We start from the raw sequence: 16,397 nt of genomic DNA on the forward strand, positions 1-16,397 counted from the left end.
TGCTGATTTAGATGCTACAGTAAGCCAAAATGCCTCCTGCTAGTTTGATGACAATGACAGGAAGTTTCCAAATTCCAAAAGGCTGATTCATCTTGGCTTACCCTACAACTCAATACGGAGAGCACCATTCCCTTTTGAAAATGTGCGTTTAGGCCTAAAATTTCAATAGTACATTATATGCAATGTCAAATATGCATATAGGAATTGCATATATGCTATACACAATAGTACATATAGCAATGTCACTTTTCCTGCCTCACGACTATTGCACTGCAACATTTTATGTAACATTTTAAAAGGTCTTGGAAACAACCCCCTAGCTCTTTAGCTGGGGAACTAGTTTAGTTCAAGCCTAAAAAGTAGTCTTTATAGCAAAATGAAAATGGAATCAGAGCATATATGCCAGCATACCTGCAGCTACTTTAATCCAGCTTGCAGTAGCTGTACTGTTAAAAAACAAGTACAGTAACTAGGGTGGCCACCATAGAAGACAGTCTGGTTGTCCTGTCCTCTATTGATATGAAACTAGACACCTTTATGTCCTCTATTTTTCTCTTTAAGAGAAAATAGAGGACATAAAGGCATCAGATTTCATACGACTAGAGGACAGAGTAGCAGAAATGTCCTCTATGATGGCCACCCTAACAGTAACTCAGGCTGTATCACGAGCTAGCAACCAGAATACAAAGCTCTCCAGGAACTGTTGGTACATGCTATGGGTGGTAACACGTGCTAAAGCCTAGGCCGATGCATCTTTCTTACTACTGTAATCCATGCTCACCACATTGAACCCAAATAGTTGTATTAGCATGTGTGACAATCATCTTTCAGAATGACAAAAATAAAAATAAATATAAATATACTGACTTCAATCTTTTTCCCTCCTGTGTTTGAACATCCACAGCACAATTAATGAGTACAAGTGAACTGTATTTCCTTAGAGTTTAAGTTTAAGCTAACTCACTCCTCAGAGTATGAACATACATACTTTAAAAAAGGAGGAGCTGGTGTTGCTTAGGAGTATGTATCAGCTCTTACACCAGGAATTGCTCTTTCTGCATGAGCTTGCGGTTATATGAGCTAAACTGCCCTAGTTTCGACCCTGACTGAAGCAAGATTAAAGTTGGAACGGTTTACTAGGGCTTGCATCACTACAGAATCATGCAAATGTAACAGCTGCATCATAACAATTTTTATCAGTAATCTTTGATACGGATACAACTGTTACATCCATCTTTACCCTCATAAAACTGTACATAGTAAAAGGATTCTCAAAGTTTACATAAGACTGGCTGTGCTATGCTTTACATAATACATTCCAGGTTTTAAATGGAAAAAAAGTGCACGGACGTTATAACTCAGTAGCATAAACAGGGTGGGGCGATTGAGGCAGCTACCACAGACGCTAATTTGGGGGGAGGTGAGAAAAATACAGGCAGTCCTCAACTTACAACGTTTCGAGTTACAACGTTTCGCACTTACAACGTTTGTAAATTGATGCCCTTTTTCAACTTTCTGATGTCAGTTTCAACTTTACAATGCTTGATCTGATCTGATGCCACCAGTGAACAAGTTTGCTGCATTGCACATCTCCCTGGAGAACATCTGTCCAAACTTCCTCGGACACTTTCTTTAAGAAAGCAGACAAGACTCCAGAAAAACCTGGAGCCAAGACTCCTGAGAAGATTTCAGCCAAGAGCCCTTCAAAAAAAGTGCAGCCAAGAGCCCTTCAAAAAGTCCAGCAAAGTCACCTCAAAGAAGCCCTTCCAAATCAATATGATTGCTATTTACAATAGAAATACATTATGGTAGCTATATTACTCATTTATAATTGATTGAGTACGAAATTCTGAGTTATTTTTGGTGAAAATAGCGTATTGGGTTTTGGTTCAGGAACCAATCCCCCATTTATAACATTGGTTCCTATGGGAAAATCGGTTCCAAGTTGCAATGTTTTGTCTTCAGATGCAGCTTTCAGGAACCAATTGTGTTGTAAGTTCGAGGACTGCCTGTATCAGCTACCACTGCAACTGCACGATCCTATCATGCTGGCAGCTGGAAGTCACCACTCCTCCCCTAAGGCCTGCTGTCCTCAGGGCCTGGCTGCCTTCTAACATCTTTGTTATCTTTCTGTAAGACTTTCCCTTCTTTGTGACCACCGTATTTACCTACCACTAAGGTAAATAACTTAATACATTACTGATCTACTACATACCTCAGGGTAGCACTACCACCTACCTTTCTACAGTAGCCTGGCTGTGAGATACAGACTTTTTCCTATCTGTGTAATACTTTAGTAGTGCGACCCTAAAAACCAAAGGTGCAAATTAATCTTGTTCTGCTCACATTCAAAGATCTTAAATGAACTGAATTCTAACTGTCAGTAGAACACTAGATGTTTCATGGTTTGGGTTACTCCACTTATAAATGAAAGTCTACAAGAAAGGGGTACAAAGAACTTATGCCTACAGGTATAGTCCACTGCAAAAATCCTGCATTGGGCAGTCAAACTTTAATGCCTTTTTAACATCACAAGCCAATATCAACTAAAGCACAATAGTCAAGATTTACCATATTTTCTAGTGTATCACACAACCCCATTTAAGACTTGCAACTTGTTTTTGGGAAGGCAGAAGGAAGGGAAAAAAGGATGTTTCCAAAGTTATGGTCACCGGTAGAGACAGAACCTACTCTTCCATTCACTCAGTCTCTTTCCTGCTTAGGCAGAAGCTACATTTTTAACCCTTTCATAGCTGAACTGTCAAAAGCCTTGGCTGCTCAGCTAAAAGCTCAAACTATAGCTGATGCTAAAAAGTGCACTCCATGGGCAGATCTAGGATTTTGAAAAGAACTAAAAACATTCTGCAGGGCTGTGAAATAAAAGGAGAGAGACTGGGAGTATCTAACAGCTAACAGACAGCAAAATTGCTGAAGAAATGATAGCCAGTTTAGTGGAACACCAAGACCATAAAAAGAGAGAGGATCTTTACCACCTGTAGGGTAAGGAGGAATTAGAAGTAAATCAGGAAGGTTATAATAACCCATGATGTTAATTGACTCCTCCAGCACTGGCTGAACAAAAATGCCACTGCTGCTGCTGGGCAGTTGGCTTCACATTTCAGGTACAGCAGGAGTCAAAGTGAAATGAGACCATACCACTATATGCCTCCACCCCTGTGCTCTCTCCTACCACATCTGCCCCTCCCTCTATGGGGCCACTGGAGGAAAGAGAATGAAAAGCACCAACCATCTTACAGCATCTCCATGCTACTATTCTGAGCAGAAAATCAACTTCCCTGCTAGGGCATGCACTCTAATTTGGAAATGCTAATTTTGTGGGGAAAGGTGCATGTGGTATTCAAATAAATACAATATATTCTTGAGACTGGCAGCAGCATTTTCAGTGGAGTTCTCCAATTCACACTCCCTACTCTGCACTTGTTCCCCTAAACTGCTATTTACTGACTTTCAAGACATAGAAGGCCTGTCTACTCACCAAGGCATTTCACCAAATAAAGGCATAAGCAGGAGACATCCTTGGTGTAAATGTCTTCTTAAGGAGGGGTTTAATATCCTGTCAACTATGATGGTTGTGAATTTGGGGGGGGGGGGTGTTCTTTATATCTATATGCATGGGATCTTTATAGCAAAGACAGGAAACAGGAATTTCAGTACTAAATCAAAACTCATCTCAAGCTACTTCAGTATGTGCAAATCTAGGTTCCCACTTAAATTAAGATGCAACACGATTCTAGTAAATAAGCGTCTCTGTGTTTCCTTGAGCTGCTAACAAAAGCAGTGAGCACCATCAGGTGCTCACAGGTAAGATGTATAAGAAGTCCAGCATAGACATCTGTGAGAAAGCCTGCCTCCCCCACCCCCGCTTTAACCCCTTAGAAATTGGTTTATACTCTGAAGCACAAAGCTTTATCAGTGCACTAAGAAATGTATTAACTACACTACCTTGTACCTCTTCTTATTCTAATTAATAATTACAAATCTATTCAACAAGTGCATATATGGTCATAAGCTTTCTACAGTGAATAACTATATTAGTAAGTGTCCACTGTTTATGACATACCTGACTTCCCTTATTCTTATGTCCAAAAGTGTGCAAGGTGCTCATAGACAACATGAAAAGAGATTATTTACTCCAAGATGTTCCTACTTAAATTACGATGCAACACATGATTCTAGCAGATAATAGGAGAGAATGCTGATAGAAAGCAAAGGCTCTAACAACAAAAGACCAACAGAAAATAGGAGAGGATGCTAAAAAGGTACCAATGTCCCATAACTAAACATGGTTGGAGTGTTGTTGTAGTCATAATTAAATAGCCTTTTTCTTTTCAGTAACTATAGCAATCCTCTAATCCAAGGTCCTCTGCAAAACTGCTTGATGAAATATAACTCACTTTGATTTGGAACTACATTCCAGACACTTTCTATAATTGCATTTTAAGAAGTGACTAGACCTTTAAATAATCCTACCTAAAGTTTAACCAACTACATTTAAATCCCTGATAAATTAGGAAATCCATCCAGTAAATCTCATACATAGACCTTACGAAGGAAAGTCTATATGGAAGGAGGAATCAAATGACTTACATTAGGCATACAATAAGATAAACTTAACATACAGGGCCTTATCTCTAAATTGCATTATAGATGGTAATGATGAATACTAAATATCACACCAGTTTGAAAAGAAATGTGCAGCACACAGAAATAAGAAACTTAGTGGTGGCCAACCTTTCTGACAAGTGTGCCACAAGTCAGAAATGAGAGATAGTGCTACATTAATAAATCAGCCAATGCCACTGCCCAGTGCCACCAAAGCCTGTTGCCACTGAGATGAAGCAACACCAAATTCAGTGGTACCTACCCCCAGCTCCTGCAGGACCAAACCCTGAAACCAGCATCAACCTGACTCTGACCTCCTCCCTGACTGTCACTCCAATCCTCTGCCCCTTCCCAAACTGCTGCATGCCAAACACACTGATTGACCATGTCACTTGGGTTGAATGCTGACCATGCCTGATCTAACCTTTCAGAGGACATAGGAAATGCCACCTGTGGTAAAAAGTAATTGTGATCAGAATTTGATTCTGTAGCTACAGGACCAACCAATCAGCTATCAGTCTGGAGTGGAAAGGGGACAGGAGAGAGAAAAAAAGACAAAATAGACAAAGATGTTAGCTACTTGAAACGACAAATAATCAAAAAAGCGCCGCAAACTGCAGTTTAAAAGTTTAGAAAACTACCAACGTGTCTGTATCAAGTACTTGAAACATATTTTCATATTTAGAAAGCCTCTATTTTTCTGCTTGCTTCTAACTGTAATCAATCAAGTGCAGCGCATCCAACAACTACCCAGGAGTAGTAAGTTATGGGTAGTGAGCACACTGCAACATAGCCTTTAAAGAATGAATTACAGCAACCTGCTCAATTGGTGCTTTTAATAAAATATTGCCATCACAAAATCTATTTTCCTCCAAAATAGATTTTTACTACCAGCGTCTTCTTCAATTTGTAGGACATGCATGCCTGGAACAAGGTTCTACTGTGCCTTGATACAGATGAGCAGTATTATTTCCTGTTTTTTCTCTCCTGCTACAAGTGCCATCAATGTGGGCAACATTGGGTACCTTTTGATTGAATAACTAACCAGCCTGACTTTAACTAGAAATTGGCTGGCAGTTTGAGGGTATCCATTGTGTCACAGAATCTGCTTTTATTGATCAGATGTCATGCTAGGGCCCACTGTAGGATACTCAGTAAAGTCTACATACATTTTAAAAAAAAACCTCTTCCACTCCTAGAAAAGGGCTTACATTTTCAAAACTAGACTTAGGTAGACTTCAGGCACCTAATTCCAAACCTGTGATCTGAAAACCTCCTCCACAGTAACCATGTGACTCTGAAAGGGCCCAAAACTTGCTCTGCAATCCTGCTCTCTGCTATTTGCACGAGGCCATTTCAGGGGTGATTTACGATTACCCATATATATTAATCTGTGTGCCCATTTACACTCAGGTCTCTCTCAAGGCAGTTCAGAAGTCAAGTCTTTTCACGTTAAATACATCACTACCGGTACCTAGATAAGTTTTCTGAAGGTCTATAGGCCATTTGAGGATTGCTATTCTATGTGGCTCTACTCATCAGCCCTCATTCATCAATATAATATTAAAAACAGCTACTCATTCAATAAAAAGTTATTATTCTAAAACATTACCACTCTCGAACTCATCAGCTGCTGAAACTTTGTAACTTCCCTGCTTGTAGATAAAAGTTGAGAATGTAAACAACTACAAATATATTCTTTAAAAAGTTACTAAAAGTCACATATTTTCAATTTCTATAGTGACTACGTAAAGACGATATGATTTTTGTCTTTAAAAAAAGATAAAGTCAGAGCATTAATAGTTATTTTAAAAAATCAAGGCTATTTACTGTATCAATATATAGCTGAGGCCAGCATCACCCACCACTTCTACGCAACAGTAACTTGGCATTTCATAAATTTCCCTTAACAGACTTTGACTAATTACAGCCAGGGGCGGGGGAAGTCACGAAGCACCAGCTTATTTCTGAAAGAGTTCTAATGCAAAAATCATTACGTGTGTAATGATCTTTTTTTTTTTTTTTTTTTTTTTTTTTAAATAGGTAAAGGGCAACAGGGAGGCTGAAAAAGGAAATAAAGGCTAGACTGTCAGGAAAACAAGATAATAAAAATAGGAACCAGAAGGATTCCAAATATTTTTAAACAAACTAAAAGGAGGACCCTTTAGTAAACTGGCTTTTTCTTGTAAATTTTTCCCACCCATAGTCAGGCCTCAGAATTTTCAAGTCTATTGGAATATATTCTGTGACAAACAAATTTCTAGTGTTTGAGGTTAAGGATGGTAGGTCAGATGAAAGTGGTACTAGTGATTTTATAGGACTGAAGCAAGCATTTCAGTGCTTTCAGACTCTGGAATCCAACCATACTATTAGTCTCTATTAGACAGTGGTAACAGGAGACAGAAAACAGCAGAACAATAAACATGTGAAAAGTGATGTCCAAATAGAAATTAGACACACAAGAAAAGTTAAGCGAATAACATGGGCATAAGAAAAATAAAGATTGCAAATATTTTTCAAGAAAAAAGTCAAGATCCTTACATTAGGAACAAAGCCTCAGTGATTTTTAGAAGTATAATTAACCTGTGCTCTCCTAAATGTAAAGGTAAAATTATATATATATATATATATATATATATATATATACACACACATACATACATACACACACACACACACACACACACACGCCCAGATCCTATCCTACCTCAAAGTTATCTGAGACTTTGCCACCACTAGAAGAACAATAAGTATGCATTTCTCTCAGGAACAAGATCCTATTCCAACCAAGGAAAGATGCAGCTTTTCCACATTTGGTGTGTTGCAGAGCATGCCCCCAAACCAGAACAGAAAAGAACAAAAGACCGTTTCCATTATGTCAAACAACTGGATTCACTCTCTTACCTGACTGGTTTGTTCTCAGGACCAGTGTCCCTGAAACCCATCTCTTCCAGTTTGCAGCGCCTGTACAGCTCATAATGCCGTGTGTGAGTTTGTTCTCGAAGATCTTCCATATTTGTACAAATAAGCATCTCACGAAGCTTGACAAAATCACAGTGGTGCTCATTTTCCACTAATTAGATAAACAATAGTCACATTCACCACACACAAATAGCTGCAGTGTTGAAAAGTATTTCTTTGGGTTTCTTTTATTTAATTGGCTGATCATTTTGGATGGGGAGGACAGAAAGAAAGCAACCATGTTTCTATTATTGTTTAATATGCTGCCTCGTGATTTGCAACACATAATCCAAACATTAATGCTAGCAAGTAGGTTCCAAAATTATTTTCCACAACTCCCTACTCAAGTCCAAGAAAATTAAATTACTTTTCTCTGCTCTTAACATTTGAGACACAAGAAGCATTCCTACAATATTAAATGTACTTAACTCGAACAGGATCTGATTTAATACATGCTCATCATCCTTCGGGTCTCACAGATATGGACTTAAGCAGGTGATGCCATGACCCTCCCAGAATCAAACAATGACTTTTTTTTTTAAATTAATAGCTAACTTAATCCCAGTACGACAACACCGGCTAGTATCTGCCCATTCAGTAACAGAACAATGTTGCTGCCATTTCTGTGGGGTTTATATTGAAAACATTAAATAGTCTCTTAAAAACACTCTAAAATTCAGATTTACCTTGCACGATGCCCCATGGGTACTGGCGAGCTTTCACCATTTTGTTTCCAACTTTTACCTCCTCCAGACTCCCCACAACAGCAAATGGTAAGTGCCCCTGTAAGAATTACAGCAATTCAGTCCTATCTCCTATTACTCTTACACAAATGTGGGTAAGAAGCGCCTGAGAAATAAATGGAAAAAAAACAAGATTTGGGGAAAAGCAGACAAATTATAAGTGACAAATAAGTGTCATATTAAGAATCCATTTTAAAAGATCAATAGCTAGTCCAGCCCCAGGCTGTTGTGCATTAATGGATTCTGAAGCTTCAGTGAAGGGTTAGACACGTGTCAAAAGTCCCGCTGGTCAAAGGTCAATTGCTTGAACCAATACAAGCAGAGTATGAGGTGGCTAGCCCTCATATATTAAATTATATCGAATACAGCCAACACAGGTAGCAACTATGTGGGAAACAGTCTTCCTCAGAGCAGAGCAAGCATTCACTAGTGACACTCGTGAGGCAGTCAGAGGAAGACTGGGGTTTGAAGCCAAAGGTCTTGGCTCATGCCATGATCTCAGCCACAAGGTAGGAAACGCTGCCTGTACATTGACTGGTTCATCTAAAACTGAAGCTGCTAACTGCTAAAATGATGATTAGAACACAAAACTAGCAAACTTACAGAAATATTAATGTTGTCAGATCCACTACAGAACAGTGGGGCAGACACTACTGCACTCTGACTTCCTGGCACAAGTGAGAAGAGCAAGCAAAGTGATTAGCAGGGGCTGCATTCCCATCAAAGTGCTTAGGAATGTATGGCTCAGGCATTCAGAACATGTCATAGAGATGCCCCTCAAAATAATAAATCCTAGCTATTGTTCAAACTTAGCTTAAAGTGATGAATGCTACTAACAATGGATAGACAGGGAGAACAGAAATGAGAAAAAGAGCCAATAGATAAGTGTCTCTCTATGCATTTCTTTGAGCTGCTAACAAAAGAAGAGATGTAAATACTGAACTTGTTATAAATACAAAACCACATTGTCTTGACATGGGCATGCAGGAGAAGAGGAGAAGTAGTGGAGTGACACTAATACTAGAATAATGATTTACCAGCTTTTTTGCCCCAAATGCATGCTGGATACTTACATTCATGGTGGCATTAATTTTAGAAATGGTTTCATCATCTGTTGGAAACTGGTATATCTGGACTCCATTACTAACCAATTCACTCATGAGTTTGATCTTAAACTTCTGCAGCTCAGTTTTAGAAATAGTGTCCGCTTTGCCTATGACCGGTATAATGTTCACCTATTAACAACAGAAATAACATGACATATGTAAAGCTTATGTCAACCTCAGACAACAAAATGTTCACTCATGACCTTCCAGGTGTCAAACTGATGGCCCACAGCCTGCATGTGGTCTCCATGGGTTACCTCACAGTCCCTGAGCACCCAGTCTGGGTACCACTTCTCTCATCACTTTTCTACAGCTGCCACTGGGGTCTCTGGACTCCTCCGCCCTTCTCTAGCTTCTGCTTCCCATCCCCAGCCCTGGGTGTAGGGAGGGGCAGTATGGCCCATGGGACATTCAGGAGGTGTGTGCCATATGATGCCATGTGAGGGGGAGGAGGTGCAAGAAATGCACAACAATGGGAAAGGGGCCGCTTGGCTGCATGATGCAGCAGTGCAACGTGTGTGTGTGTCCCAGCTATTCAGAACTTGTACAGCCCTGACCTACTTTAACATTCTGCGTGTAGCCTTAATTAGTTAGCTTCCAGCTTTTGTATCAAATTGCATACAAAAGCCAAAAAACCAATGCAAATATTTTTATTCTTAAATAATAACAATACTTAGAATCTCATAACACAACAGTATGCAGAAGAAAGGTGCAACTTTCTTTCCTGGTGGGTAACAAACAAGCCAGTCACCAAGGGTCCATAAGATGAACAGCAGTGACACGTACACACGTATGCGTGTGTGCGTGTGCATGTGCGAGACAGAGGGGCAAGAGGACCCAGCGAAACTTAAAGCAACATCTGTGAGAAACAGGCATGGCTACAGGGGTAGAAGGATACCACAGATGGCCCATAAGGCAACCAGTGTCCTAAGGTACTAATAGGGCAAGGAGGCCATTGCATAGGGCACAGGCAGAAATTACATTTGTCAAGCACTTGACCCATTCAATGAGCTTTAGCTCAAATGCCCCTGCCACCATTTTGAAGTGCGGGGATCACAAGATGCTGCAGTGGTTTTAATGAAAGTGCCACCTCCCTCCCCAACCTTGGAGCACATGTAAAAGTGTCTAGTGAACAGAATAAGAAAAGCTAGGCCAATGAGCAGACACTCACCTGTACTAGTTTTCTCCACATTGTTCAGTGTATTGTCTCAGGCCCTGTCCCCGCAGTGTATCATCTCAGGCCCTATTTATGTCACACTATTCAGAAATTATTATTTTCCTCATGTATTTCTCTTTGAAACTTCTTACCACAGTGCCTCAGCAGTTTGCAAACAATAATAAGCCCTTTTTCAGCCCAAGAATTGGTCTGGCCTTGGCACTGAATGAAGCAGGGCCTTGCAAGTAGATGATCATACAATTAAAGACTATCGTGATAAATAAGCACAAGGTGGAGTGAGTAAATTCTGGCATTATCAAAAACTTTGTAGTGCTTGATTCTGTAACCTTAGTGACAAATGTTCTTTTTAACATGTGTGCATGCATGACTGTGCCTTTTCCTAGGTTAATAAAAAGCAAAAAAATAAATAAATCTTGTGCCATAATACTGCTGTTTATGGGGAATTGTGTTAGAAAATTGTGAATGGTACATTTCTTTTCTGCTAGTTAATTTTTAACTTGTGGTAAGTTTTCAAGCTTCGTTTTTATTTGTCCTAGTGGATCTGCATTAGCATATAAAGGAAAACTTTCCCAGACATTTACTGACAGCAGAGGAACAGTTAAAACTCAAATCTCTTTTGGTTTTCAGTCGACAGGAAAACTACAGGAAGCACCCTGTCAGAAACGTTCTGCTGGCATGGAAAAGCAAAGTAAAAAAATCTGACTCTTCAAAGCATTGCATAAAACCACCTCTACATACAAACAAACATAAAAGTCAAGGTTATACCTATTGCAAGATATGTGCACTGTACTACACTGCTTACCAAAAAAAGATTGGAACTATTTTCTATCATAACCTGATTAGCATTCTCAGTGTGCTTTAAAAATAGCCTTCCAATAACTATTGTGACATGCTTTGTATGTGAGAATAAGAAAATATTTATTTCACTATCCAAATTATTTTCAGATGCACAAACGATACAAAATTTTCTATCATTCTACACATGATTGAGAATTTTACGAATTTTATCCATCATGAACACGGAAAGCAAACAGACACTCCATTAATTCTTTTGAAACAGCAGTAGAAAGTAAATCCCTGTTATACACAAAAAACCCCAAACACTAAACAAAAACAAGAGACAGAAAAGAAAGCATTTAAAACCAAATAGTAACCACTTCACCTTATAATATTGCCTATGCTGATACCTCGGACTCTAGAGTATTAGAGGAGACATGTTTTAGATAAATTAATTCCTTTTCCCTGGAACTATGGGCAGGAGAAAGAAGCAACTATCTTGTCAGACTTGCTGCATTCAATCAACATTTGTTCATTTCAGAAATAATCTATTTCTTTTTCCCCTTCCTTTTTTATGTTCTACCTCTGCTCCAGTCTCTAGTGCAAATATCATATTGTAAAGCAAAATGCCACTTTAGAAGCACCACAATGTTTTAAAAAAAAACCAAAACTTTCCATTCATATCAAGCAAATACACCCCCTCCCCCCAAAAAAATCTAATTGCTACCCAAACATAGAACAGAAAACAAAGGCTTAGAGGCTGCTAGGTATGTTCTCTGCAGCTAAGTTATTGAGGAGTTAATCTGCTAATTTAGATACAACACTAGAGCTTTTGATAATAGGTTTTTTAGATCTAGAAATCAGGCCAATGTAACGCAGCTGCTAGAAATTCACAGCTTAAATCAATTTGGCTAAAGTACAGTGATTCAGTGTTTCCATTATACAGTCTTAAGCATACATGTAGGCAGTATTATTAAATTTATAGTAAATTAATTTTCACTCCCACTTTGGACAGCTTGTCTCGGTTAATAAGCCTGAGATCTGAAAGTTTTCCAAGTATTCATTTTAATTAGCAAGGAACTGCTTGTACAATAAATAGAAGAAAAAAGCTCAAAGGAAGGAGATGAGGTCGACACAAAAGCAAGCAGCACAAATAGTAATAATAGTTAAACAAATCCATCCAGTTAAAATATGCTTTGCATAAGTCTAATGATAAAATACTCCCAACATTATGCATTTAAAAGCATGTGATTATATTTGCCTTAATTTATTAAGGCAAATATTATAAGAACTATATGAGGGATTTATGAAATCTCTTATTTGAAATTATGAACCTTTGTATAGTTAACCAAAAATAACTGAATTGTAGATACAAATAAGAATTGACAAAAGGACACTTTAAAAGTATTATTCTGGGCATCTAGAAATGTGGCAGTGCAGGGGTTACACAAGAACATTTAAAGGCTCACACAGGGTTAGATCTACAGAACGTTATTTGCTTACAAACCAACCCACATTTTAACTATATTATTGTGACCTTTAACTGATAACTATTATTTTAAAAAGGAGCCTATAAAGACTGACAAGCTCCTTAAAGTTGAAAAACAAAATACATTTTTTTTTAAAAAGGGAGAGAAGTCATGATTTTTTAAAAACAGAAGTGGCTGTATGCTTCTGGTGGGCTTCTGTAGACCTCACTGCATGTTCAAAAATGAGAATTTCTAACAAAGGAAAACCTTCAGAGTACAACCTTAACTCAGTGGTCCCTGCTCTGATTAAAGTGCTGCTCCTGCCCCACTCTCGGAGCATATGTAAAAGTGCCCCTTAGGTCTAGGAACCCCTAATTCAGAGGCTATATTCCTAACTCTCATGCTCAATAGCTACTGATGCCCCTCTCCTCTAAAAATGTATCCAAATCCCTTTATGAATCTAGCTAAACTGTCAGCTTCCACAACATCTGGTGGCACTGAGTTCCACATTTTAATTGCACACTGGGCAAATCCACACATGCTATTAATGCTATAAAGCAGGAGTGGGCAATTATTTCAAGTTATAATGAGTTTTGGTGAGCTAGAGGGTCACAAGGGTAGCCCTGCCCCTTGACAGATGCCCCACGCCCCTGGACACCATCTTGAGGTCAGAAATCCTGCCTCTAACCCCTGGCCTTTGCCACTAGAAGTGTCGTCCTCCCACCCCCACCAGAAGAACTCCTTTGGGGGGGGGGGAGGGGCTTACTATCTACTAAAAAAAAAAAAAATACACTAAAAGTCAAATACCTACTATAACACATTTTAATTTTATTACAACAAAAAGTTCCCACAGTATATAAAGGGGTGATTGCATAATAGGTCGAAAATAAAAAAAGTCTTACTCTTGTATATTATGTGGGGGGGGGGTTGGAGATGAGGGTGTGTGGGGGGAGTTACGAAGGGGTGTGTGTGTAGGGGGGGGGTTGTGGGGGCAGGGTGTGCCTGTGTGAGGTTTGTGAGGTATGGCCCCCTCCACACATTTCCCCCATGACTCGCGGCAGCAACAGCGGCAGGCAGGAACCCTTGGGGCACTTGTGGCCCATGAAGGCGTTGCCACTCAGCAGCACATGGCTCTGGCCACAGCTGCACATGGCAGCAAGCAGCACAGCCCACCCCTACTGCATGGGGCTCCCCGTAGTGCCACCATGGGAAGCCCCATATGATGGAGCCGGCTGCCTTCCACTTGCCACGGAAGTACAAGAATGAACTTCAGGTAACATTCTGTTTCAACATAAATGTCATACACACATAGAAGAGCCCACAGGGCCAGACAGGTGGAACAACACTAGTCAAGTAGTTTCATAGTTTCATAGTTTCTAGGGTCAGAAGGGACCTGAGCAGATCATCTAGTCTGACCCCCTGCCATGGCAGGAAAGAATACTGGGGTCAAATGACCCCAGCAAGATGTTCATCTAACCTCCTCTTAAACACCCCCAGGGTAGGAGCCTGCACCACTTCTCTTGGACGCTGGTTCCAGACCCTAGCCGCCCTGACTGTGAAGTAGCGCCTCCTGATATCTAACCTAAACCTACCCTCTGCCAGCTTGTGATCGTTATTCCTGGTCACTCCTGGCGGTGCTTGGGGAAACAGTGACTCGCCCAATGCCTGCTGATCCCCCCTGACTAGTTTCTAACAGGCCACAAGATCCCCCCTCAGCCTTCTCTTTTGGAGGCTGAACAGGTTCAGGTCCCACAGCCTCTCCTCATAGGGCCTGCCCTGCTGTCCCCTGATCATATGAGTGGCCCTCCTCTGGACCCTCTCCATGCTGTCGACATCCCTCTTGAAGTGTGGCGCCCAGAACTGGGCGCAGTACTCCAGCTGTGGCCTGACCAGTGCCGCATAGAGGGGGATGATCACCTCCTTGGACCTGCTCGAGATGCACCTGTGGATGCATGCCAAGGTGCGGTTGGCCTTCCTTACTGCCTCTCCACACTGCCGGCCCATGTTCAGTCAATGATGACCCCCAGATCCCTTTCCGCCTCCGTGCTGACAAGAGGGGAGTTTCCTCACCTGTAGGTATGGTGCCAGTTGTTCCTCCCGAGGTGCATCACCTTGCACTTGTCTGTGTTGAAACCCATCCTATTCTCATCCGCCCACCCTTGTAACCTGTCTAGGTCTGATTGTAGCCTGTTGCATCCTTCCAGTGTACCCACGTCCCCCCACATCTTAGTGTTATCAGCAAATTTGAACAGGGTGCTTTTTACCCCCTCATCCAAATCGCTGATGAAGATGTTGAACAGCACTGGCCCGAGGACCGAGCCCTGGGGGACCCCACTGCCCACGTCCTTCCAGGTTGAGAAGGACCCATCTACTACCACCCTCTGGGTGCGGCCCACCAGCCAGTTGGCGACCCATTTGACTGTGTGGGTGTCTACACCACAGCCCCCCAGTTTCTTAATGAGAACAGGGTGAGAGACAGTGTCAAAAGCCTTCCGGAAGTCCAGGAAGATTATATCCACTGCTACCCCTGCATCTAATGATCTGGTGATCTGATCATAAAAGGCCACCAGGTTGGTAGTTAGAACACTTGCCCAAGAAGCAAGAAACCTGGTACTAAACTCTCCTTGTCTTGAAGGGATTTGGATCCATATTTCCTTCTTCTCACAAGAGTATCTTAAGACCTGTATCTCCCCACTTCTCACAAGAGTATCCTGAACACCCAACTCTAAAATAACTTGAACAGACACTTGGATGGGCTTATTTAGTCTAGAGAAGAAGAGACTGAGACAGAATTTAATAGCAACCTTCAACTCCCTGAAGTGGGGTTCAAAAGAGGATGAAGCTAGACTGTTCTCAGTGGTGGCAGACAACAGAAGAAGCAGCAACAGTAGTTTAGGTTAGATATTAGGAAGAATTTTCCTACTAGGAGGGTATTAAAACACTGGAACAGGTTATCCAGAGAGGTTGTAGAATCTCCATCCTTGGAAGTTTTTAAGACCTGGCTAGACAAAACTTTTGGTGGGATGATCTAGTTGGGGATGGTCCTGCCTTGAGAATGGGGTTGGACTAGATGACCTCCTGAGGTCCCTTCCAACCCTAAATTTCTATGATTCTATGACACCACCCCCTCCTATTGAACCTGGGCATCTCTTTAAGGAAGAACAGTCAGGTCTGTTAAGACAGCTCAGCTGTGAGTCATTTGCACAAAGAGGGAATGTTCTACTGGGAATTTTAAATGCTCCCAGAAGACAAAGTAAGAGGAGGAGGAAGCAAACTCTACAGAAAACTGTTGTGAGGAGCCAGGCTGCTGTGCTGGGACCAGAGGAAAGGGGGCTCCCCTCCAGTGTCCAGAACAGGACAAAGGGATGCTGTTTTGCTTATTTGTTTATTTTAAGACTGAACTTTCTTTGGAGCATTGGCTGAGGAGTTCCTCAGGGACTGACTTCTCCTATAAAGGCCAGCAGACTAAAGGCTACCAGGTAGCAAAAGGGAAGGATTCGTATCCTAGAAGCAAACACATGTATAATCCCATGGCACAGTA

At 40.9% G+C, this 16,397-nt stretch overlaps 1 protein-coding gene across 2 annotated transcripts in view; it reads right to left on the reverse strand.

Moving 5' to 3' along the window:
- SEPTIN10 (septin 10) overlaps nt 1–16,397 on the reverse strand; it is a 56,118-nt gene that overhangs the window by 13,294 nt on the left and 26,427 nt on the right. For both annotated transcript variants that reach the window (XM_090021478.1, XM_090021485.1), the window contains exons 5-7: nt 9,401–9,562; nt 8,271–8,367; nt 7,528–7,696 (exon numbers count right to left, since the gene is read on the reverse strand). In XM_090021478.1, coding sequence (XP_089877604.1) covers nt 7,528–7,696; nt 8,271–8,367; nt 9,401–9,562 — 428 coding nt within the window. The remainder of the gene's footprint in view (nt 1–7,527; nt 7,697–8,270; nt 8,368–9,400; nt 9,563–16,397) is intronic.

The sequence above is a fragment of the Crocodylus siamensis genome, chromosome 1 (assembly GCF_052110815.1).
Source record: "Crocodylus siamensis isolate JL-2025a chromosome 1, ASM5211081v1, whole genome shotgun sequence".
NCBI lineage: Eukaryota > Metazoa > Chordata > Crocodylia > Crocodylidae > Crocodylus > Crocodylus siamensis.